At 38.7% G+C, this 25,253-nt stretch overlaps 2 protein-coding genes across 7 annotated transcripts; one reads left to right on the plus strand and one right to left on the minus strand.

Moving 5' to 3' along the window:
* Positions 1-30: 30 nt before the first annotated feature.
* On the plus strand, positions 31-4,026 carry LOC132786806 (SURP and G-patch domain-containing protein 1). Of its 6 annotated transcripts, none has more exons than XM_060793466.1 (7): positions 42-739; positions 811-1,475; positions 1,708-1,825; positions 2,359-2,858; positions 3,094-3,652; positions 3,711-3,840; positions 3,902-4,026. In XM_060793466.1, the coding sequence occupies exons 1-7, from the start codon at positions 159-161 to the stop codon at positions 3,926-3,928; spliced, it is 2,580 nt and encodes an 859-aa protein (XP_060649449.1). In that variant the 5' UTR covers positions 42-158; the 3' UTR covers positions 3,929-4,026. The 6 variants fall into 6 exon arrangements, with proteins under 6 accessions (XP_060649451.1, XP_060649450.1, XP_060649449.1 ...); XM_060793464.1 differs by having other exon boundaries at positions 43-739; positions 1,699-1,825; XM_060793465.1 differs by having other exon boundaries at positions 44-739; positions 808-1,475.
* A 367-nt stretch (positions 4,027-4,393) lies between these two features.
* On the minus strand, positions 4,394-18,178 carry LOC132786802 (bumetanide-sensitive sodium-(potassium)-chloride cotransporter). The gene is made up of 10 exons (XM_060793458.1): positions 17,042-18,178; positions 13,419-13,512; positions 7,310-7,697; positions 7,010-7,243; positions 5,898-6,949; positions 5,597-5,838; positions 5,103-5,545; positions 4,930-5,041; positions 4,595-4,868; positions 4,394-4,534 (listed from the first exon to the last, which is right to left on the minus strand). The coding sequence occupies exons 1-10, from the start codon at positions 17,353-17,355 to the stop codon at positions 4,418-4,420; spliced, it is 3,270 nt and encodes a 1,089-aa protein (XP_060649441.1). The 5' UTR covers positions 17,356-18,178; the 3' UTR covers positions 4,394-4,417.
* Between the last annotated feature and the right edge of the window lie 7,075 nt (positions 18,179-25,253).

Consider the following 25,253-nt stretch of genomic DNA (forward strand, 5'->3'; position numbering starts at 1 on the left):
GTATTTTGCGAGCAGCGGTCACACTGCTTTTTGCATAGAGTGGCCATTCTTGGAAACTTTTTATACGAAAACTTTTTACTTGCCGTGCGAACAAAACTATCTAAAGAGACAGACAGTAAGGTTTTATATAAGCACTCGGAGCAGAAAACAGCAAAGGTATGGCGCAACGTAATCATCGCATTGATCGCTTTGCGCAAATGAGCAAACAGGAGGAGATAATTGCCAAGAAGCGACAAGAGATACTCGAAAAACAGAGGACAGCGCAGCTGGCGAAAGCCGTCGCCGCTGCCCAATCTTTGGCAGCTCAAATGAAAACGATGGAAACGCTGCTACCAGTGACAACGCCTGCTGCTGCTATCGAACAGGATGAGCACGACGAGGAGCACGAAAAAGAGCCAGAAGAGGTGCTAACAACACCACAGTGCGCTGGGACTGCTGAGGACGAAGCAGGCGATGCGCTGGAAACGGAGAATGGCGATCAAACGGGCGTTGGAGTTGGAAAGGGAAGAACAGGTGACGACTTAACGCCTAAGACATTAAACAGTTTCACCGGAAAGACGGGTAAAATCACATTTAGCCTTAAGCGGCAGCAGCTGCCACAACCCAATGTCGAGCAGCCTCCGCCCAAGGTGAAGAATACGTTTTGTAACGATGGTTCCTTTCTGGAGAACTTTAAAAAGATACTGGAAAAACACGAACAGCCCAAGCCAGCTCCACCCATTATAGTGGTGCCTACTAGGTAAGCGATTTCCATATGTACGCCAACCAACTTAAAAATCTCGACTCACATACATTTATTCCCTGTAGCAGTGAAGAAAACAATGCCATTGACTCGCCAAGTGGCGAGAACAACAGTCCACAGCAGCCAATTGAGCAGGTTGTCAGCACAATAGCAACGAGTGCAGCGGCTGCGGTCATCGCCACCTCCATGGCTGGCAGCATGACTGTCGCGAATACAGCACCCAATCCTCTGGCATTTAGTTTGCCTGGCCCACCGCCACCACCACCGCCGTTTGCGTTTAATCCTACACTACTGGCACAGGGACCACCACAAATGCCAATGCCGGCTTTCTTCCACGGTCATCATCATCATCCACATCACTTACTGCATCCGGCTGCAGTGCCACCGCCGCCGCCGCCTCCACCGCCACAGTTGCCTATTGCGTTGGCAAACTTAACGCCCATCTATATGCAATTGGGACCAACACAATTGCCGCCCGAGGCGGCGGCAATGCATCAATTGAATGCGATACCGCAACCAAAAGAATTCGATTTGAATGCAATACCAAAGCCACAGATTAATCTGGAGGCCATCCAAATACCTAATGTCACACCGAACGAACAGTTGGGATTGCTGCCCGAGCTGGTAACGGTAAATCCACCGCCACCTCCACCGCCTCCCACGCAACCCGAGGAGCTGCCACAGCAGCAACAGTCGCAACAACAACAACCACAACTGACAACACCGCCACAAGGTGTGTAATAATTTCACAATCAATGTTTTTCGTGTTCTGTTCTGTTTTTCCACAAATATTCCTCATCAAATCAAATCATTAAAACCCAAATCCTGTTTTTAAATCTCCCTTTCCTTAAAATCCTAACACCATTCACACAATATCCTAATAACTTTCATTCCTATTTATAAATTTATTATTATTATACAAATCGTTGTGCACGATTTTAAAGCAATTTATGTAGTTTTTTCAGAAACGTGCATACAATTGCCAACGTGCATAGAAAACCTAATCGCACTGGTCGCCGAAAATGGTGAAGATTACGAAGATAAAATACGTTTGCATAGAAGCGAATTGCATCCGGCCTTGTGGTAAATCAGCTGCACATTTTATCATGCGCAGGGCTATTTAATTTAGATTAAAACGAGTTCGTAAATTAGTTACAAATGGGGATGTTATTCCAATTACAGCTAAATGAGGTTTACTTTAGTTTTTATTTACAACTCAATTGCGAGTTGGAGCATTACTTTTAATTTTAACTGCCAGACGAATAGAATACTCAAATAGCTTTTGTTCTAATTATTAACAAATTGATAAAACCACACTGACAAACGACAACTATGGAGACTTGAATATCTAGAGAGTCCGATCTATCTTTGAGCATAGTTAAATGATACTCGAGACCTGACTCCTGCGCACATTGTACCCAAATCACACATCGTATGTAGGCCGTGAGTTGACGTCGCCTTTACCCAGACACTTGGAGGAGGATTAAAAGCCGAAGGATTCTTTAAAACAAAAACCAAAAAATACCAGTTACTCATATAATGTCTTTGTATATTTTCTGCAATTGGGCACTTTTCATTGTGTTGTTTTACCTTTTTATTTTGAAATTTTAAAATAGGTTTCTTTATGATAAGAGCTGCAAACAGTATCGAAGCTATCGCACACAACTCCTCGATTATGGACGCCAGCGGGCAGAGCGACAACGCGAGCAGCAGCTAAACAAGGAGCAACAGCAGCAGCAGCAGCTATCACAACAGCAGCAGCAACCGCTGCCTCAACAGCAGCAACAACAGGAGGACAATAACAGCAATTCAGCAGCGGATAAATACGACCCGGAGTCGGCAATGAGTGCTGATTTCGATTCGGATGACGAGTATATGCGAGGTATGATGGATCGCAATCGTGACAATATTAAGCGACGCATCGAATGCCGCAATGAGCTGAGCGATGAAGAGCGACGGGAGCGCGAAGAGGAGGCTGCTGCCTTGGCCGCTGATGGTGAAGGCAATGAGCTGCTCGATCAGGACGACAGAGACGAGAGAGAGACGCAGCGACAGCGACGAAAGAGGGAGCGCAAAAGTCGCTGGGGCGAGAAGGAGCAGCTACCGAGTAGCTCAAGTGAGTAATGTGCCATGCTCGGAGGACAATTGATAAAAGTGGCAAATAAAGATTAGAAAAAAGAAAAAACCAAAAAAATACAAAACGAAAAGCATTCAATTTGCATTTGAATTAAGTTCCACTGAATGAATCTAATACTTTTGGTGCCACTTTAAGCAAATGTCATCATAGCATAGGGCAACTTGCAACTTAGTTCCTGGGTCAGCTACACAACCGTTCGTTCGTTCCTCTCTAGGTACTCCCACTAGTTTTGGCAATCAGAACAAACCCATACTGAGCAGCATAACACGTAGCGATCCGGCTCTACTACAATATGCACGCCTTAATTATGGTTCCACTCAGCTGTCGGAGGATCAATGGAAGCAGTGCGAAGAGCACTTTAAGGTCAATTTGTTGTATCAGGACATGATGCGCAAGCGTCAGGAGATTGATCGCTTAGCTCGCGGTGGCAAATTCAAGTATGAATACGATTCGGATGAGGATATTGATGGTGGCACTTGGGAGCACAAGTTGCGCACAGCCGAAATGGAGGCGACCCATTTGTGGGCGAATGCATTGACTAAACAGAGCGAGGGCAAGCACCATATTGGTGACTTTTTGCCGCCCGAAGAGCTGAAGAAATTCATGGAACAATACGAGGCAAAGAAGAGCAATAGACAACCAGATTTGAGCGATTACAAAGAGTACAAACTTAAGGAGGATAACATTGGCTTCCAAATGCTGCAAAAGCTGGGCTGGAAAGAGGGTCAAGGTCTGGGTCAAGACGGCGCTGGCATTGTCGATCCAGTCAATAAGTAATTACTAGCAATAGGGAGTTTAAGAATTTGATCTAACTACTTGTGAATTTTGTAGAGCACCACAGAGAGATGGCAATCAGGGTCTGGGAGTCAGCAGCGCTGCTCAGCCAGAAAATTGCGACAATGAGTACGATGCGTATCGTAAGCGCATGATGTTAGCCTATCGCTTTCGTCCCAACCCATTGGTAAGCCAAGCAAAAGAATATAAAAAAGTAGAAATACCAAGTGATGTTTCTCTAATTACAGAATAATCCACGACGCGCCTACTACTAGAGAATTATTATTGTATAACCAATGCTTTATACTCCACATACTATATTTATGAACATGCATTATATCTATGCCACATTTGTATCCATCAAATAATAGACAAACATATTTATGTATATGTTGACTGCTGACTACAAACAAAGATTTGCTGAAGCTATTTCAACTGGATTAGATGCCACACAAGTTGTAATTGTGTTGTTTATTATTACTCGATTATATTTAGACAATATGCGCATATATAACCAGTATAATTCGTTATCAACTTACAAACTAATTTGGGGGAGTTTTGGGGGCTGCTATAACGTACGTTCTAGGGACTATCAAGTTTTGGGAGTTCCGTTCCGACGTGTGTGTTGCGTGTAGTTTATATAAAAGTACATAAGTATTTCTGTTTAATAGGTGGTGGTGGCGACGCACGGAACTTTGAAACGCCTAAACGCTAATAATACTAAATTGTACTCGAACTGGAAACGTTGCGTCGCATCGCTTAGCTTAAGAGTAGAGTGTCAGCACAGGCGTCTGGTTGCCGCGTGCCAATGCCACAGGACATTTAATATCAGACGTCAGCATCTCCAACCAGGACATGTACAAAGGTGCGGATATTGCCTCCTAGAAAATATAAGAGCATATTATGAACTGAATGTGGAATAGATTTGAAGACCACCTTACCTTGCGTGGCATGGGCAACGACATGACCACCAGCGAGGCATTGGAGGAGTGCTTAACGACCAGCTCATGGATGCGCAGCTGTCGTTGCGTCTTCTCGGCCATGTTGTGCAGCTCTTCGTCGGTGATACCGAACTCGTTGCGGGCGCTGCGTCGGAAGGGTTCGATGAGTCGTTTGTGCTTCAGCATGGTGTCGTGACGCGGCTGATCCGAGACGCCCTTGAGCATGATAAGCTCTGAGTATTTGATGCGGAACTTGGTCAGCAGACTGGCCATGCTGTAAGCGAAGTAAAGTGATTAATATTCTTCGTTTAATTTGTCATAAGTTGGTAATTTACCTCTTCTCTTCCTGCTCCTCATCCTTGCCATGGCACATGGTAAACACACGCAATCTGCAGTTCTGCCAATGCGAACGCATCGAAATGATATATGGCAAAAGAATTGTCAGACCTGTTCATAACAGAAATTGTATTATAAGACTTAGACTTAGCATGCTAAGGTTTAAACCCACCTCCGTCATCGTACAGCCAGAAGACATCGATGGTGCCCTTGGGCTGCTTGCGTGTGAATATTGTGACTGCTTCAAGCACATTTTTCGGCACCTCGGAGCCGCCTTTGGTATGATACGTGATGGCAGCGGCATCATTGTTGGTCACCTTGTAGCTGCGGGAAGTGCGCTGCATGTTGGGCATCGGAGCAGGCTGTGGCATGGTGTATGATGAGTTGGGACTGGGACTATCCATGCTGGCCAGATTCAGGTTGGAATCAATGTGCAACAGTTCGGAAGCAGCATTCGCCGCAGGCATCAGTTCGTTGGTAAAGCCTTGGGCATTCGCTGTGTTCATGTGTCCCAGACTGCTGGGTGGAATGGTGACCTCGGGACTCAGCTCCGAGAAGTCCAGGCCATTGGGCAGACGCAGTAAGGCCACGCCCATGCGCTGAGAAAAGGCATTGCTGTAAAGTGGCGATTAGAATTGATCCCATATAAAAGATTCAATTACTTACTGCAATATGGAAAAGTAGCTCTCAACCTCCTCCTTGCGACAGCGATTCCAGTCAGGCTTGTAACCCACCAGCACGATGTTGGGTGACATTTTGCCAAAGCCTGTCGACTTGATCATCGCATTGATGCCATCCTCAATGCTAAAGCCATCAATGACATTGTAGAAGCCCTTAATCTTACGCGCATCCAAGTATTTTTGGCCATCCTTGATCAGATTGAGGCGATTCTTGTAGCCCACACGAACCTAAGTATCGGCTAAATAGTTAATATATTATAGTTGCAACGACAACTTCATTTGCTTACAGGTATTATGTTGCCCACAAACATCAGCGAATTATTCTTCGTTAGCAGATAGCCAAAGTCAACGAGTGGTGGACGCGTCTTAGGATCACCTGAGAGGACAAGCACCTGTGGATGATAGTTTTTCACGTGATCCGAGACGTTCTGGAGTCGATGCACAGCCATGAGCGCAGCCTTGTATTGCTGAGCCTGAGTTGTGGATCCCCAGTTTGCATCCGGTTTGCGATACATCACGACCAGGTAGAGGGCAAAGATGATGCCGAAAGTTATAATGGCGGCCACGTAGTTGATGAGGAACATTATTGCCACACACAAAGCAAAGCCAAACAGACTCAGCCAGGCATTGTAGTACTTAAACGTAGGTCTCCAGCCCAAAGGCTTGACAAAGGCCGCATGGAAGGTGCAGAAGTTGATGAGAGCATACGAGGCCAAATAGAATGTTGAGATGAGTGGCGCAATCAGATTGAGTTCACCGATCAGCAGGAAACCGGTGGAGATCAGGAAGGTCAGCACATAGCCGCGATAGGGTTCGCCATGTTTGCCATACGGTTTGGAGAAGAAAATCAAACCCGGATAGATCTGATCGATGCCCAGAGCCTGCACCAGACGGGGCACAGACAACAGATTCGTCAGCGCCGTGCTCAACGTGGCCGCAAAGCAACCGGCATAGATAAGTGGTCCCCAGAGCGACATCTCCTGCATCATCTCATAGGAATTGAACAGACCCCAGGTACAATTTTTGCTCTCAAAGCAGGGCAACTCCGAAGCCACCAAAGTGCCATTGATAAGATCCTGCGGATTACCAGAAGCATCGCGGACAGCGGCTCCGCCAGCGAAGAGCACGAACAGCGCATACGATGTCATGGAGATGAGCAGCGACCAGAAAGTACCCTTGGGAATGGCAGCGCCAGCATCCTTCAGATCGCCGCAAATATTTGCGCCCGCCTGAATACCTGTAACGCTGGGAAAGAAGATGGCAAACACGCTGAAGAAGTCGTGATCGACGCCCTCGGCATAGCGATAGTCCGACACAAAATTCTCCTTGAAGGTGTCCCCTGGGAATCAAGTGAAACAGTTAGCCACCGCAGTAAGTCTATTCAATAGGCTCTACTTACAGGAGAATCCAACGAAGCCCTTAGATATGAGTGTCTCATCACCTCGTGGTCCAATGGCGGCACCAATCAAAAAGTTGAATATGGCCAGCACAATGGTAACAATGAGAAAGTTCTGTGCCTTGGTCTCCCACTCCATGCCCACGCAGCAGATGAGGATCAGAACCAACAGCGTAACAGTGCCCACAATGCGAATATCATTGATGCCGTTATCGAATATTTTCAACCCGTTACCCTCTGAATATGGTAAAAAGATATCGTTAGTATTTTCTCTCTCTTTCTCATTAAGGTTTCTGTACTCACTCAACAGCACATTGAGGGACTCGCAGAAACCGATGGTGTTCATGGAGGCCGAGACGGCATTGGCAAAGGCAAACACAACGCCAACAGAGGCGCCAAACTCGGGTCCCAGGGAGCGGGAGATGATGAAGTAGACGCCGCCGCCCTTCACCTCGCCATTGGTACTAATGGCCGACAGCGAGAGCGTCGTTATAACACAGACCACCGCCGAGATGGCGATTATAATTAACGACCACATGATGCCGGACTCGGCGACGACCCAGCTGAGACGCAGGAACAGCATGACACCCCAAATGTTGAGTAGACATGGTATAAGGACGCCCACAATCCAGCCAAGCTTAATTTGACCGCTGGTTGGTTCCGGTTCCGTAGCATCTGGTATGGTAATGCTCTAAAAAAATCGAAAAAAAATTTTAGGTAAAAATATAGAAACTTTGTCTACGAAAAATATAAATATATACATTTTTATTTAATATATAACATTGCTTAAAGTGAAACAAAACCTAGAGGAAGGAAAGAATTTTTAACTTTTACATTAAATAACAGAGATAAACTCGTCAGTAAACTAAGTCATATGATTTATTACATTTATACAGTGCATTTTTTTTTATTCTCTGAACTTCTATATAATTAACGTTTCCGCATGCTTCGCTTTAAATTTATAACCATTCGAAAAGTCGCACATCATCGAAGCGTCTATTAAATGGAAGTCAATAGCTTATTTATAAATCTATTTATTGTAAGATATTATTATAAACATTAATATTGATTTATTTCAATTTAAGTCAACTGCCTTCATTTAGATAGTTTATTGAAATCCATTGTAAGCTAATAATTAAAATAATTAGAATACTACAATATCTCGAGTCAAATTATATCATAATATTAATGGCCTAATAATTCAATTAGTTTTCACATTATTCACAAAGTAATTTGTGTGCCCCGAACGTAATTTGCACAAATTAACCGATGATTACAATTTTCGCACATTGCTTTATTGATTTTACGATCAATTTAGCACCTTGTGACTTCGTATTGATACATTTATCTTTTCAATTATCATTGAAGAGAACAAGATGTTAAAATAAATGACGAAGTAAGTCGAAAAGTGGAGGCTGGATAATCGTAAATGATTTTAATATTTGCGATGCAAGTTAATCGAGTACTTCATTATTTAAACGAACAAGATATAAGAGTGAAGAAATATAAATAATTGGAATGATTTCTATATTTTTTAATCAAAATGTATAGAATGATTACAAATGTAATAAATAGTTTCTCTGTTTTCAGGCAATTGAAAAACTTGATGGGAAAGTTTTCTACGTTTTTGAAATCCAAGTGCAATAAAAAAAAATAAAAGCTAAATGTACACGAAACGAGTAAACAATGCTTCAATTGATTGTCTGTGTTCATTTAATCCATTTACAATGGTCACAAATTAATAACTTTTGATGGCAATCGAAATATTTTTCCATTCGCAATTCACAGGTTGAGTTTTGTTATTGTTTGGTTACTTGTATTTATTTGCCAGCTTTTTGGAGCTGTGTTCATCTATTTCATTGTTTGCTCACATAATTGAATGTTTTTAAAATGTGCGATGTCAGAGAGGCGGCAAAGAAGGAGTCACCGCCACAACATTGTGTGACATCGATAGACATGGCCCATGGCCCATGGCCCATAAGTGTAATATACACACACCCCATTCAACTCGTGTCGTCCTTCCCCAGACAGTTGCCTAGTTACTCAGCTTGGCTCTGTGCTCTGTGCTCTGCTAGCTGGTGCTGTGTTCTTGTGTTCTCCTGGCTGTGGGTGGTCAATGTTGATTGTTTACACATTTTTGGCGGCGCTCAGCGACTGTCAGACAGACAGACGGACAGACGGGCAGACGGACGCACGTACTCGAAACACACCCACGAGGAAAGAGTCTCGAACCGTCAGACAACACAAGCTGTTGGACATCCATAGAGACAGATAGACAGACAGACGAACAGACAGACATACTCAGTTTTCTCTCTCTTTGCTTGTGTGTGGCTTGTGTTCGTCAGGGCAATTTAATTTAGTTTAGTTAAAGGCGCTTGCCGATGCGTGGAAAATTTCTTTAGCCACAAAAGCCACGCGCAACAAAATAGAAATCGGAATTGGAATTGAAATTGTGACTTGTGTGATGCGATGGGGATTGAATTTGACAGCTACTTAACGATGCGACAGCTGATTGCGAAAATATATTTTTAGCAACACAATTATTATTATTACCATAATATTTGATATTTGAACTTTATCCAGAAATATAGTTTAGTCGAAGGGAACACGAAATTCCGCGAATTCAAATTATTTGTATTGCTTTTAAATTAGGCAGGATTATTAGCTGAAAGCTGAGCCTTTAAGCAACCGGATCAGCACAAAAAAAAGTGCTACTTGAATGAAAAGGTCTGAAAATTGAGCTCCATTTTTTTTTCTTGTGAGCTGATCAGTTCAGCTCTAAGCATCAGAGAATTATTACAACTAGCAATTGTGAAAACATTTTGGCAATTGCCCATTAAAGTCGTTGAAGAGCAATGCGAATAGGGGAGAAAACATTGTGTTTGTATTGTTAAACGATTCGAGAAATATGTGCTAAATAAACAGCAGTAAAATCGTATAAAGGAATCGATAAATGTTGTAAATATAGCAACGACTCTTTTGATATGAATTGCAAATTACAATTGTAATTACTACAATGCCCCCCAAGCAAGTGCAGCACACAAAGCACAAAGCGCAATTCAAATGCCAAATGGAAAATGAAAAATAGAAAATAAAAAAAAAAAAAGAAGGGAAAATAGAAAATGGAAAAATGCCGGTCGCTGCTGCGGCACGAGCCGTTAGAAAATACGCCACAGGCGCGCTGCTGATGATGTAAACACTCACAAAATGCGAATACAAAGAAAAATGCGCATACGCCGCGTGGTACACTAAACTCTTTGCTAAGCTTTTCAGCTGCGCGGAAAACATGTTCGATATACCTAGAAGGTATGCAAACATATGATTTATGCATATAGTATTATGGGATACTTAAACTGAACGAGGGCTGATTCAGCAGTAGACGAAAGTCGAGAGCATTTTTATCTGGCTTGTTGAGTGAGCTGTGGATTAAATCGGACGTTGTCAAATTAAGCGCAATCAACTTGCTATTAAATTGCTGTCAAAAAAACAAGTGGTGAACCGAAAAACTGCCGAGAACTGGAGTGATAAAATGTTTGATTTTATACGTATTTTGTTATTGTGTTTTCGTCTGCCACATTTTAATTTATTACCAGTTGAAAGTAAACAATTTTTCAAGTTGAATGCTTATCGCATTGACAAACTGTCAGCACATTTGACAGGTTCTCAACTCTCACACACACACATAGAAGCACACATATGTAAGGGAATAATGAGCTTTAATAGAAATCCTTCGTTGAACTGCGAGCAGTGACATCGATCGATGACAACGACAGCGCCATCTGCCGGCTGCTGCTGTCAATTTTAATGATACGCGATGTGCATTTTTCACACTTGTAATGTTGTTGACTAACGCCATCTAGTTGTCGTTGTCGTTGTTGTCGTTGCTATTGTTATTGCTGTTGCCATTGCCATTGTGCTCTGTGTGTGCTTGTTGCCGGGTGGCCAGTTAAAACAATGTCCATGCGGCGCAGCGCAACGCAGCGTTGCATGGCTGCAGCCATCTTGTTGACAATTAATTTGGCTTCAAGGCTGTCATTGGTGTCATCTTTCAAGACACATGTCGAACGAACCCTTCCCCCTCCTTCACTCTTCGCTCTCTTTCTTGGTGGTCTGAAGTGCAAATCTACTTAAGACTTTGTATGCAAGCTGCCATAAAGATATTCATAGCGTTTATATGAAAACTAATTCTTCATGCTAAGACTAACTACACACGAATTTTCAAACATACACAATTATTTATTGTGCTATTGTGCTTAAACATGCATGAAATTTGGCATCTTGCAAAAACACGTTTTGTTAAATATTCACATATTTTAAGCTTCTTATGGAATTTCTAAACAAGTTGGTTGCTATTCACACTTTAGTATGTAAAAATATATTGAATATTTGTTTAAACTAATTAATATAATTGAGTAGTCTGGAAATTAGTAGCAAATACGCATAAAAATAACTCTCTCTGTGTTTTTTAAACAGAAAACATTTTTAAAATTATTTTACCTTTTAGCATTAAACTTAAATTGAAATGTGCATTAAGTTTAAAGTTTAATACTACATAAATTCTTCAATATTTTTTTCATCGTAAAATTAATTTACGTAAATTTAATTTACTAATTTACAATTAAAATGTAAAATGTTGATTTTTCATTCCATAAATTTCACTATTTCAAAGATCACTTTTGATAGCTAGCTTCAATTCTCATGAAATAAATATTTAATTTCTTCTATAGAAATTTATCATTCCGTTGATTTGCAAAATGAAAATGAAAATGCGATTGTTTAGTTTCGAACATCTGTTATTTGAGCATATGTCAACGCTTTGAAGTGAACAACTTTTACTTTAGTTATCAGCTGCAATATAATTGTGGGTTAAGCTTTTTGGTCTGCGATGGATGAACACTTAAAGCCGCCTCGTCAATTACATTTTATGCGACGCGTTTCATTGGTATTCCCCTAATGAGCCCTTGGCGATGTAATGCAATTTTTACGATATCTATCATACGCCGCGTAGTCCCATAACGCGTAACAGTAGCGCGCTAAGAGAGAAGCGAATTAATTAAACAATATACGCGCAGAAGAGCAAAATGTGTTCGACCGCAAGTCGCAGTAGACGCATAAAATTTACTGCTTTGGCGATAAGCATAAAAACCGTGGCTCTGACTAAGTATCTAGAGGTTTCTGCCGCTTCTCACTTGCCACTTGTCACTTGCCACGACTTCTTTCAGTAATTGAATGATAAGGCGCCGTGCGGATGAACAAAAGGTGCCACAGAACACGAAATACGAAAAAACTGGGCAGATAATAATGCTAAAACCAAAGGCAACGTCATCATTTCGCGTCTTGTTTACACGCGCACAAATCTCTGCGAAGTACGAAGTACGAATAGAGGGAAATAATATTGCGTATACGTCATGGAAAACGCATTGAAAATGTGAAAATATTTCAAGTAAATAAATACAACAATCGTATTAATAAACTATGTACATACACTTAGACAACTTCCAAAGCAAAGTATTTACTCTTCTCTTTCTTGTGTACATAACGCAGCAAAAATAACAAAAACAACGATCAAAACTGATTTTGATTTCTTTTGCTGAAATTTTTGGTTTTTCTATTCTTTATCTTTTGCTGATTTGTAGGCGTCCCACAAATTTTACTGTTTATACCTCTAAGCACTTGAGATCTTTTCAAATATACACAAACAGATGCAGCAAAGTCCGCACAAGTTTTTGTTCGATCTAATAGGGAAAATATTCAGATATCGATATGAAAATCCAGAAAAGCGTCACTAATCATTGTGGTATATCACAATATTTACGAGAAATGACAAGTTGAAAGCAAGAAGCGACTTGTTCGATAAATAAAATTGGAAATGTAAATGCGAATGGGTAATTTAATTGGATGGGATTGAATGTAAAGCGTATAAAAATATAGTTAATTAAAATATTATTAATGCTAGTTTTAGAACTCTTTGGAAAACTTTTGATGTCTTTTACTTGCCATTACTTTTTATATTCTATGGTATTCTTTTGTGAGAAACTCTTTCCTTTACTTTTTGTTCTTCTTTTAGTGAAATGAATGAATGAAGTGATTCATTCATTGAGCATCAGACTTATGGCCAATGTTGACCCTATTATATGATTATTAAAGTGACTAAAAGCACTCATCAAACTGGCACGAGGCTGACATAAAATGTTTATTTGATTGATAAAGAATTCGTAATGAATATTCAAATTCCAATCCTCTCAATCTCCAAACAAATATTAATATTTTCCACACCGTCCTTACACAACACAATCGAAGCACTTTTTCAGCCAACAAAATGCAATAATTGAGCTATGAAAGTTCTTTGCACATTTATCACTATCAACTTATACGAGTATGCACTATAATTCTCTCGATTCGAGAAACTTACCTGATCTGCTGCCTCGCCCTGAAGTTCTCCAATTGAGGGACGCTTCAAATTGCGCATAGAAATGCGATAGTTATCCAAACGCGGAAGCGTTTCCCTGCAATGATGAAATTATAGCTGATTAATATTGTTCGATTTGGAGTGGAAAATTAGCATACTGATAAAAAGGCACTAGTACTATCATCGCATCAGGCAGCATGTCCGTAGCCTGCAGCATGCGAAGCACAAATATCCGCTTTGAGAGGCGAAAACACAAGAAACACACTCGATACCAAAATTCCAAAAGAACGAAGAAAATAAATAATACTTATAACAAAAACACGCAGAGTGGTCAAGGTGGCCAAAGGGGAAACTGCTCACAATATGGAAACAGCACAAAAAACTTGATGAAAAATGGCCCAAGACTGTGCTACGTTATTAATACTCATTAAAAGTAGGGCAAAAGGGTGTAATAGATCATAGAATCTGTTTGTAACACATCAAACTAGATTGTCGCAGTTTCTAAAATATTAAATGTACAAGAAACATTAGAATAGCAGTCAAATTTTTACAGCTCATAGAAACAGTTTGTAACACATCAACATTAGAATAGTTCTACAACTTTATTTACAGGGTATCTCCTAGTTGCACTCTTTATCCAAATAACACTCTTAGTTTGTTATTATTGATCCGTTGCTGTCTGGTCTGCAAAAGGAAAATGAAACTTGCAGACTCTTTTAATTTTTATTATGTATATTTACTGATTCGAAATGAAAACAGAAACACAGAAACGGCAATTCCAAAATCCAATGCCAGAGATAATTTAAAAGCTTACGAATAAAATTGCCAAAAAAGAAATATCAATATGTGGCAAGGGGAATGGAAAAAGATGACTGCATCTTCTGGCGCCATTGAACCGGAAGCGCATCATCAAAATAAACTTAATGAACTGAGTGAAGGATGTTGACACTTAACATAATTAAGATTTGACAAAGTTGAGACTGCTTTTTGTTGCATACTTTGCGGGCAAGAAATAAACAGTTCCAACCTACATAGATTGCTTTGTTTCCCTATTCAGCTGATCAACCCCAAAATAAAAAAAATATAAATAATAAACTCAATTGGTATCTGATGAAAATCTGATGGCACGGCAATTAGCTGGGCTTCTAATGCCGTTGCAATTTACAGATGTGAGGCAAAAGTCATTTGTTGTTATTATTTTTGATTTTTCTTAATTCCCAATACACACAATAATTCATTCAGCCCGCAGACAGTTCTCGCAGACAACTGAGCTACGATCGTATAAACAATTCTTATTGCATGTTGTAAGAGTGTGAATGTGTGTGTGTGTGTGTACATATGTGTACCATATATTGATCTATTGGTTGTGCGGCGGTTTCGTTGAGATTTAGCTAGTATGATTTAGTTGGACAATTGGAGTGCCAGCATCTGAAGGAGAGAAGGGGGAAACGATGGTGAGGAAGCGAGGAGGAACACACTCAGTAACACTTGTTCGATCAATTGAACTCGTTTACGAGCGTTGTCTCCCTGTTGTTGTTCCTTCGATGAGATGATATCACACACATTCACACATCTCTTGGCAGCCGGAGACAATGACTAATTTGTTGTTGGCACACAGAACTCATCAGAGCTCGTGAACTCATCAACTCCCCAAACCGATTCCAACGCGCAATCTGAATCCCCCCGTTGAATCATAACAAAAACGCATCCAGTTGAGGGTTAGGTTGGGCTACAAATTTATTGCCTCTTTCCTAAATTCAATACATCGATTCAAGGTGCACGATGTTAAATGAGAAATTGATCGTCTTTGAAAACTAGTTTTCAGTTATCAGACGAAAACTTTTCAATCAATTATATACGGAATATAAAAGTTATAAACTTATTAAAGGGTATCTCCAAGTCGGGCACTGCCGCTTGTTACATTCGCACATATGTTTATTGATTTGCACTGGACGCTGATGTAACTTGTTTGGTTTGTTTGCCGTGCGCAAAGTTTTTGAAATCAAATGTACGTTTATATTTCATACAGCAAATTGAATGCTTACAGAAAATTTTTTGGATGGCTTCTTGGCATGTTTTTAATTGAATTTAATTCGCAGTTGGCTTTATTGCTGGAAAAGTACGCTGCACGAAATGAGAAATAAGAAAGCAACTGTAATTTGTGCACTTCTTCTTCTCCCAATTGTACCCCTCTTTCTCCCCCCCCTCTGTTCATTGATTAAACTGATCTTGGCCCATGGGTCGAGCGTGTGACTTCATGTTGTGTGTGTATGTGTGTGTGTGTGTGTGTGTCTCGTGCTTAAAGTATTTCTCAATGTCATAATTTCCTAAATTAATGAGCAACTAAAATTAATATACATAAATTAGATGATGCAATTGAAACCGATCTTTATAGATCGCCTAGGTTGATCACCTCCAGTCTGGATTTGGATAAATCTTTGATACGAGAGCAAACAGCTTACATTAAAAAACTCATCAATAACAAGTTCAGCTTTTAAGTTATTCACATAACTCACGCTAGTTCCCAGACACACGTGACACTTAACGGCTTAATTGTTGTTATGTACTTTAATGACCTATAATGCTAAAAAGTAAATACATATTTATGAATGCATTTAACTGCAAACATTTTCCTTACAATGCAGTCTTCATTTAAATTGAAGTTTAAGCATCTGATAAACGTGATTGGAATATATAATATAAAAGCCGAAATAACCTCATTTCAGCTTTACAAATATAAAAACATTCACATTTTTATTTATTTTTTTGTTTTTGGCAACATTTTTGTTGTTGCCAAAAGGTCATTTGACAATTTACTCATTTTAAACAAAAACTCAAAATAAAAGCAAAAATTGCTTTCCATGTTTCGCTTTGTTTGAGTTGCTTTTTTTTTTTTTTGATGCTTCCTTTGCTCTCCGTTTGTGTTTTTGCAACAATATTATACAGAATTCAGGTTTTATAGGCACTTTAGCCAAACAATAAAATACTACTAGCAGTATTCAAAATATGTGCGAGCATTTTTGATTATGCAAATTGAAAGTTGTTTAAAATATCATTATCATTATCATGTGGGATATAAACTGCGTACTTTATAAACTGAATTTGTGAGCGGAGGGAAAATAATCACAAAACTAGTCTTGTAAACAATAATTAATAGAATGTGTTTTTTTTTTACAAATATTACAAAATTGATGTAAATTACATCTTTGAGTTTATAACAAAAATGAAATGCAGACAGTTTAAGTTCATTGAATAGATTGAATTTCATTTTTATTGAATGTCGCAGCAATATAATTACTACGCTTCTGGTAATCTTGGCCGATAATACTTAGAATGATTATAGAATTCAGGGGCGAGATAATGAAATGAAACGGTTTTGATTGAAAGTTGGCATTGTTGCCTCGCTGTTGACAACAAAGCAATTCTATTAAATTGCACTCAAGTTGGATTTTAATGGAGTGCGGCAACATAAAACACACTGAAATATAACGAAACCGCAAGGCAGATTCTAATACTAGGGATCGTAAAACAACAATACACAAAAGGCCAAAGAGCGGAAAGTAATTACACTTGAGCAAATACTGTGAATAAGTTTGAATGTATCATAGTATTTGAATAACACCCACTTTGTTAGCTGAGCCAAGCTAAACTTGCGTTCGGCGTCGGATTTGCGCAGGAATTGTCCAAAGCCACGGAAGGATAAACGCGAAGTGCGACGATTCTCGCCGCCATCGCCAGCCTTGGGCTGCAGATGATTGTCGTGGGCATGACAGCTATCCGCAGCAATTGTCGCCGGTCCATTGGCAGCGTGTTCAACATTGTTGCTGTTGCTGTTGCAGTTGTTGCTGTTGCTGTTGTTGGCGGAAACAGGCTCGCCGTCGAAGGCGGCGTTTACGTTGGCGCTGCCGTTAACCTTTGAGATTTGAAAACGATCTCCCATTGTGATGGTGAATCAACTTTATGTGTTCTCCGAATAATTATATGTTTTTAACTTTTTTTATTTTTAAAACACTCGTTGCGCGGGGATTTTTTTCTTTTTTGTGAGTTGAGTTGATTTCAACAAAAACAATGAATTGTTATTCACACTGAGCACACTCGACGTAGGTCCAGCAGGACCTTAACCAATAGAAGACTCCAGTTGCGAGTTTGTCGTGCGGATAAACGGAGCCGTAATCGTTGCGTATACGACGTGTGAGCGCGACGAAGTTTCAACAACGTTTAACTGCCAAAACGAAATGCTGGCTGGCATATATATTTAACAAACACTCCGAAAAACACACACTGTGAATATTTCGCTGCTGATATCGTATTTAGCACATTGATTTTGTTGTTGTACTCTACCACTAACAAAATGCTGTACGCGCCGGTTACAACTTACAACTTAACGCGCTGGCTGTCGCACGTCGTTTGAGTGTTCTCGAGTTTTTGCCGCTTGATTATTATGGTATTTTTTCTTGTTTGATTATGGACACCATTCTGACTGTTTGCTGCTTCGGCTTTGGCTTGATTACCAATCAAAAATATACGAGCGTCGGGCGTAAGAATAAGCGCAATGCGCCTGTGTGCGAGTGCGAGTGCGAGGGAGAGTGCGAGCGCCAGTGAGTGTGGTGAGTTTTCAACAACAAGTGTTTGTTTGCGACTCGCTCACTCATACCAGCAAACACAGCCAGCAAGAAAGCAAGCAAATGCAGCACTGGTGAGCAAAGCGCTCTCTATGGTGATTATGCAGGAACTACAGCAACAACAAGGGTAAACATTACAATGTATGAAATTTACATTACATTAACAGTGGTCTGCAGTGTTAACAGCGCCAGGACCTGTTGCCTGCTTTTGGTATATTTGTGATAATTTAGGCGCAAAATACAAAATACCAGAGCAATTAGCATTGTCGGTTAGCACTTGTCTAATTTCACACGCATCTCTGTTTAGTTGAAGTTTGTCAATGATTTCCTCTTTGCAGTGCCTAAGGCTGCTATTAGCTTGTTTCTTTTGTTTGCTTACTTCATAACAATGCGACGGCGACACATTCGAATAACACAAACACTTGCTCACACTCTCACTCACATCACAACACATCTTTACTGCCCAGACCGCAACAGTAACAACAACAATAACAACAACAGCTACACAATCTGGCAAAAGAGCGTAGCGAAAAACCCCATTAATCGAATTAAAATCGGTTTTATCTGGTTTGATTGGCTGGCGGTTGGCGGCTGGCAATCCGCTGCCAGCTGAGCCAAAAGGCAGTTACAATTCATACACGAAAAGAGTTGTTGTTTCTTATTAAAGCATATGAAAGTGGCTCTCCGTCGTCTCCGATCGCAAACGAACCGACTTTGCCTCTTGTCGTGCCAAGAATGAAAGACGTTAACGTTAACGTTAACGATATGCCGCAGCTCTAAGCTTCTACAGCTTCTGGCTGATATTGTTAACAGCCATCCATTTGCTCTTCAGTAGTTCTCTTTGCAATTTCTATTGACGCTCTTACTGCGACAATGGGAAAGTGTATAAGGTGTCTGTTTTTCCCCCCAAGATTTCAAACAAGTTTTAGCCCTTTATTAATTTTGTTTGCTTCTTGTTTGATTTCGAATTACATTATTAGTTCATTCTGCGGGTTGTTGAACCAAAACAGCCTTCACTTTCCCAAATATTTACGCATTTACAAATGTTATCGAGATTCCCCAAAGCAAAAGAATGCTGTAAACGTTTGCAGATGTAATCGGAAAAGAGATTATCATACGTTATATATGATACTTAAATATTTTCACGCTTCCCCAATGTGGGTTGACTTCTAACCAGATTTTCTAAATATTGTTCTTGTATCTTATCTTGGTTTATGCCTGCAGGGCATGTGCCAGATACCTTATGTAATATATAATATGACTATACGATATTATTGACGATTATGGGGCTGTATAATTTGAGTAATCCTAGTGATATCTTTCAATTATCTACAATCGCCTTCTCTACATATTGAGACAAAGACAAAGACAATAATTCTGAAATTGATTTTTATTTAGATCTTATTTTGAAAAATATTTCGGAGCGTCTTACTTCCGGTAAATTGGAAATTTTGAAAAATTTACTCCCACATCGTTCATCGTCATGGTTTTCAGCTTTAATTCACCTCAGAGCATGTCTATTACGTGTTCTCGATGCTGATGATGATGATTGTGGCTAAAACAGACGAGAATAATCGTATTCTCGTATGTGTACAGAGATAATTTCGAATTGTGTGTGAAAAAAAAAAAAGGTATTTGTTAATTATCCAAACAATTGTATCAGCAATGAATTTAAACATTTTCGTTGCGCTTGCTTCGTCACTTTTGCCCATCATTATTATTATTGTTTTTGTCACCCGTTGTTAATCTGTATATTAGTTTGTTATGTTTGTATATTATTAGTGGAATGTGAAGCATTGTATAAGTGGTATAATTGCATTTTGCTATGCATTTACCTAACACTCCACGACCAAAGTCGTAAATTCTTTATTATACTTATTATTAATAAATTCATTTCGCATATATGATACGTAACTGGAAGTTTTATACTTTTACGATGTATTTTTCACACCCATTTGGCATTTGTATTTTCGAGCAATTTCTCATGGCAATTATTAATAGTTTACACATTTGTTTATAATTTTCAAATTCGATTCGCCGCACATTTTGATACGATTTCAATTCTTATTTTTATGCATTCGACTTAAGGCACCATCAATATTGCTACTCAGAAATCGATTGTTGTCCGATCTATATATAGGTATATTTACATATGCATATATATTAGAGTCTATATATACATACATATATAGTAGAAGTATATAAACTGGCAGCAGGGTTTACTTTAGCTGTCATATTTCAATTGTTTCCCTGCTGCTTGATTCCCATTAGTCTTTCGATTGCATCGGTTTGTGGTGGCAATTTTATATTTTCTAACTAGGAAGACTCGATTCCTAGAGGTAGTATGCTCTATCTTTGTTGAATTCGAAAGCCTGAAGACGCAATTATTTCTGTTTAAAGAAATAAACTTAATTTGTTTATGGGCTGGGGGCTCATAAAACCCAAATGGTTGGCCAATTAAAATGTTTTGCTTTGATATTCATTTTATTTTGCGCATACTCTTTAAAGACATTTATTACGGTACCTAAAAATATGGCTAAACAATTTCAATTTAATAAACTTATTATTAAAATGTAGTTTGAATTAAGATCTTAAAATTTATATCAAAACTATTTAAAATTTGTGTTTTCGTAGAAGAGAGTATCGCACAGTCTAGCACAATTTTTAAACTGATTTGTTATTGTTTGTTTTAATGTGAAAATGTATGTATAGAAGTGCATTACTATTGCTTGGCTGTAATTAAGATTAGTTTTAATTTTAAACATATGTAATTTCCAAAGATATTACTCAGTTTCGAGGTGACTAAAGTTACGTAAAGCACTTCAAACTGGTGTCAGCTATCGACTTTCTAAGGTGTCTGCTGTTCTTGGGATAGGTTAAGCTATCACGAACAAAAGAACTGTTCCGGCGATTAGCAAAAAAATATTGACATATAGTAAGTAGTGTTCCATGGAAATGGCGTCAATCACAATCGAACCGCATCGAACCTGTTGCAAGCAGTTTGCTTGACATTCAAGGCGTTTACTGCACTTGTTAACACCTTTGTGGACAGTGTCCGAGTGTCCGAAATATATGGGGAATATCATATATAGACCCACGTGGGCGCCGTATCTAGCTGGCCTAGGGACAAATTTGTCTAATTGGAAGAGACAACAGTTGTTGAAATAGACAAATTTATTGTTTTATAGCTACGAAAATAAAATGCTTAACAGTTGACAAGTCGTTTACATTGTATAACAGTTTGTAACTGCTAATTAATAGACTTATATACGAGTACGACGAGTATTTCAATATCTCCCAATAACATGATATAGTCGATAGATGTTGCATCATCTGGGGGGAAGCGGGGAGGAGAACTTGCTTCGATTTCGATTTGGGGGTCTCCAGGCGGGCATCGGCAAATGTCGGCACCTATCAATTAGCTGCGGCTTTGGGTTATTATAAAAGACAACAAATAAAACAACAATGGCACTTATCAAACGACAAGAAAAAAATGAAAATTATTTGACACTTGATTATTAATTGAATTAACTGCTTTATACCACTTTAAAAAGGTTTTAATTTAACGCAAGCGATGCGACAATTCCGCAGAGATCGAGTAAGTATCTAGATACAATCGCTTTGCTGAGCCTTTGTCTCCTCTTCAATTGTTGCGTGTGACTCTCGAACTGATGTTTGGGTTACTTGACTCGACTTGAATGCGGATGCCTGACGTCAATTGGTTTGTATCTTCGGGTCTGGATCCCTTTTTTTGCCATTTGCCATTTGCTGCATTCCCATCGATCGATATGTTTATAGAGCCACTTATATCTAGCTAGCTTCGTGTTAAGTGATTAGATAAAGAACAGAACAGTTGAGTCTGTCAACGTTTGCCAAGATTTCAATTATACTCAGCATACTCTCCCCAATCTTACATGCTTCTCGCTTTATGGCATCGAAATCAAAAGTGCGGCATTCCATTGCCAATGGCACATGCCATTTTTCAACAGACAATTTCATTTTCTACGGAACGTAAATAATAAAAGATGCTAAATTCTTAGCAAGGCTGCAAACCGGTTTCAACTGCCCCACATCGTATTTGGGAAGTTCATCTTGTTACCTTAAATGGAAACAGTTGGCCGAAATGTGAGTGACCCTTAACCCGATTTGGGCATTTTTATTTAGTTTTCACTTGAGTTTTTCCTAATTGTTTAGGCTATTTCTATTTTCAATCCAACCATTTAAACTACTTGCTATCAAAGTTCATGCGGTGCCAAGTCTTAATTTATTGACAGTCACATTTTTTTTATTAAACATTATTGACTTCCGATTTAGATAGTATACCGAACTTTTATGGTTCGCAAGAGGTATTCAAGTGGCATCCATGTTAGGCTCATCATGCGATGAGTCAACGTCTTCCAAGTAATTCCACAGGCAACACAAAACGTCATCGAATGCAAATATTAGAATTGTCATTCGATATACTTACTTTTTGTGCGCCTTGAATCTTTGCATGAGGCTAACTAGTTTTGTTCCTGCATCGCTTCATCTTCCACTTCTAGAGAATTTGTTATTGGGACATGGACTTGGCGCCTACATATCACGGGGAATTTTTCAGGCCGCCTGAGCTCAGCGCAGTTAATGCATTTTTTTTTAATTTGTATACTCTATACTGCAAAAAAGAAAGAGTGTTTATTTTACTTACTAAGAAATGGAAATTTAACTCTATTTATATTTGTTTTGAATATATTTCTTTATATCGAAATCTTAATGAAGTTTTCTATACGTTCAATCTCTCTAATTGTCATACGTAAGTATTGTAAATACATATTACAGGAAATTATAAGTGTAGTTTTTTTTTATTATTGTTTTAATTTGTATTCTCCACACAATAAATATTAGATCGTAGTGTGTTTAGCTAGTGGGTTGGAATTATAAAACTTACTATGTATATAATAAAAAAAAATATAATTGCTCATTTTTAATGTCTTTATTTCTATAGTGGATTCTCTATGAAATTTACCATTAGTATTCAATTCATTTTATATATTTATTGTTCATGAATTTAAATCTAACAAGAACAATTCTTAATATTTTTAACTTTTTGTGGTTAATACTCTTTAGTATAATTGCTATTACTACCTTCCTTGATAACTCTGCGTATGATTAATATTAGAATCCATTACTATCGCCGGAGGGTATTTGCAAGTCACGCGTTTGCAATTGCAGCGTCTTTACTTGTTTCGTTCGTTGTATTTCTCCTTTACCAAACGGCTTACGAAGCTGATGCTTCACCAGCATCGCCCAGTCATTAATCAGACCGATTCGAACCGCTTTGTTGCAGTTACAACTCGCTCAGCGTCGGCTGGTCTGGTTGGATGGTTCGACTCGGTTTGCTCTGTTGTCCAGTTGTCCAGTTGCTTCGCTGGTGAGTTGCTTGGCTGGTTGTCTGGTTGTCTGGTTGGATGTAGCAGTTGTAGTTGCTGTTATTCATCTTACTGTTGCTGTTGTTGTTTGATGGCCGGCGAGTGTGACAATTGATAAAAAAATGCAAAAAAAAACTCACAGCAGCAAATATGAATGTGTATAAAAAAACTATTTAGAATGAAATATTTAATTACCCTAATTATATTAATTTAATATTTTTAGACAATGTCCACAGTATCTGTATCTGTCAGCAGTTTTACACGTGTTTCCACAACTTTATCAAATGCAATTAAATTGTTTTCCAAAGGGTTCGTCGATAGCTTGACTTTATTGTATATTTATTTTTAGTCACTGTTATAGGCAATAACTATGATGTAAGCGCAATAAACTTGTTACCCTTCAAAAGATTAGGAAGAGAGTCTTTTAATTAGATAAAAATATAATATGGACTCTATATTGGGAAATTTGCGCAAAACATTTTAAGTTCATTTAAGAAATGGAATTTATCTTATTGAAGTTGAAGTTAAAGTATATAATTTTAAAATAAACTTACTATAATTGTAGATAAAATTCTTTAATTTCAATTTTAATTTATAATTTATATACTTTCAAACTTTTATTGTTATTACTTTAAGTTAAAGAAAAGAATTCTTTCTTTGCTTTAAGATGATAAATATAAAATACAAATGTTTAGTATAATAAAATAATCAAAGTAATTGAGGCCTTCATGATGTTGAAGTATATTCTCTTGCCTAATATGATATTTAATCGTAAGCTTGAAATAAAATAATTTAATCAAAGCGATGCAATTCGAATAATACTTGTGATGAGGGGTTGTCCAATAAAGTACTTTAATAGAATAATACTTTACTAAATCATATTATCATTATCAAACAAATTTATACTTTCTATATCACTACAGCGTGTCCTTAAGTCGAGCACGCTCAACTTGCGCCTGCCTACTTGTTTCTTTGCTTGTTTATTGTTCTTATAATAGCAGCAAGAGATTTATGCACCTTACTTCACAAACAGTTTGTTGTAAGTGGTCACATCTCTTTGGCACTTTCTCGAGAACCTGTTTGCCGCTTCCTTGTGTGCTGGGCTGCCCTAAAAAAGGGTCAGATTTTATGGGTTAACGGTGTTTAAAGTTTTGTTTTAATTAAATAAAAGGTTATGCTTATGAATGTGTGACAAGCACAATGAGGGTAGAGTGAAAGAACACTGAGTAGAGTTACGTGCAAATAAAGTGTTTATTTAATGCGACTCGTAAGAGTTCCGTAGGGAGAGTCTTGAGTGGGAATATTGTCTGTGGCTTGCATAAGTCGATAGTCGATAAGGTGAACTAACTAAATCTGGTAAAGACTGGGTCACAGGCAAGGCCAAAGATAGGCAACAACTGATAAAAAGTTATACCTGTTGATTGATTATGATTTACGCGCAGTTCCCGAATGTGTATAGCTAAAACTATTGCTGATCGGAAACAGATTTGTAGAGCAATCGTAAAGATCGATTCAATATGGAAATGCAAACAGATTAATGAAGCCATCAATCATCATTATTGCCAAAATGAATATTCATTTAACCTGTCAATCATTCGTAAATGCTAAAAATAAAAATTGAGATACAACAGAAATCTCGCAGCCAATGGATAAATATTTATTTGTTGTGTTCGCACTGATTGAAAAAGGAAATGATATCAATGAAAATTGGAGGCATCGAGTGTTGATCTTGAATTTTGTATAGAAACTCATTCCCTCCCCGTTTAATTAAGCGCAAATGAAATCAATGTGCATGTATTTTCTTCTAATAA

Source organism: Drosophila nasuta, chromosome 2R, assembly GCF_023558535.2.
Source record: "Drosophila nasuta strain 15112-1781.00 chromosome 2R, ASM2355853v1, whole genome shotgun sequence".
In the NCBI taxonomy this organism is placed as follows: domain Eukaryota; kingdom Metazoa; phylum Arthropoda; class Insecta; order Diptera; family Drosophilidae; genus Drosophila; species Drosophila nasuta.

Excerpts from the sequence above, each read along its gene's own strand:
- LOC132786802 (XM_060793458.1), bottom strand. The coding sequence starts at position 17,355 with ATGGGAGATCGTTTTCAAATCTCAAAGGTTAACGGCAGCGCCAACGTA. Across the intron at positions 13,513-17,041 it reads AGCTTGGCTCAGCTAACAAA|GGAAACGCTTCCGCGTTTGG; the intron begins GTGGGTGTTATT and ends TCATCATTGCAG. Across the intron at positions 5,546-5,596 it reads AGCTACTTTTCCATATTGCA|CAATGCCTTTTCTCAGCGCA; the intron begins GTAAGTAATTGA and ends GCCACTTTACAG.
- LOC132786806 (XM_060793463.1), top strand. The coding sequence starts at position 159 with ATGGCGCAACGTAATCATCGCATTGATCGCTTTGCGCAAATGAGCAAA. Across the intron at positions 1,476-1,698 it reads ACTGACAACACCGCCACAAG|TTTTTTCAGAAACGTGCATA; the intron begins GTGTGTAATAAT and ends CAATTTATGTAG. Across the intron at positions 3,653-3,710 it reads ATTGTCGATCCAGTCAATAA|AGCACCACAGAGAGATGGCA; the intron begins GTAATTACTAGC and ends TGAATTTTGTAG.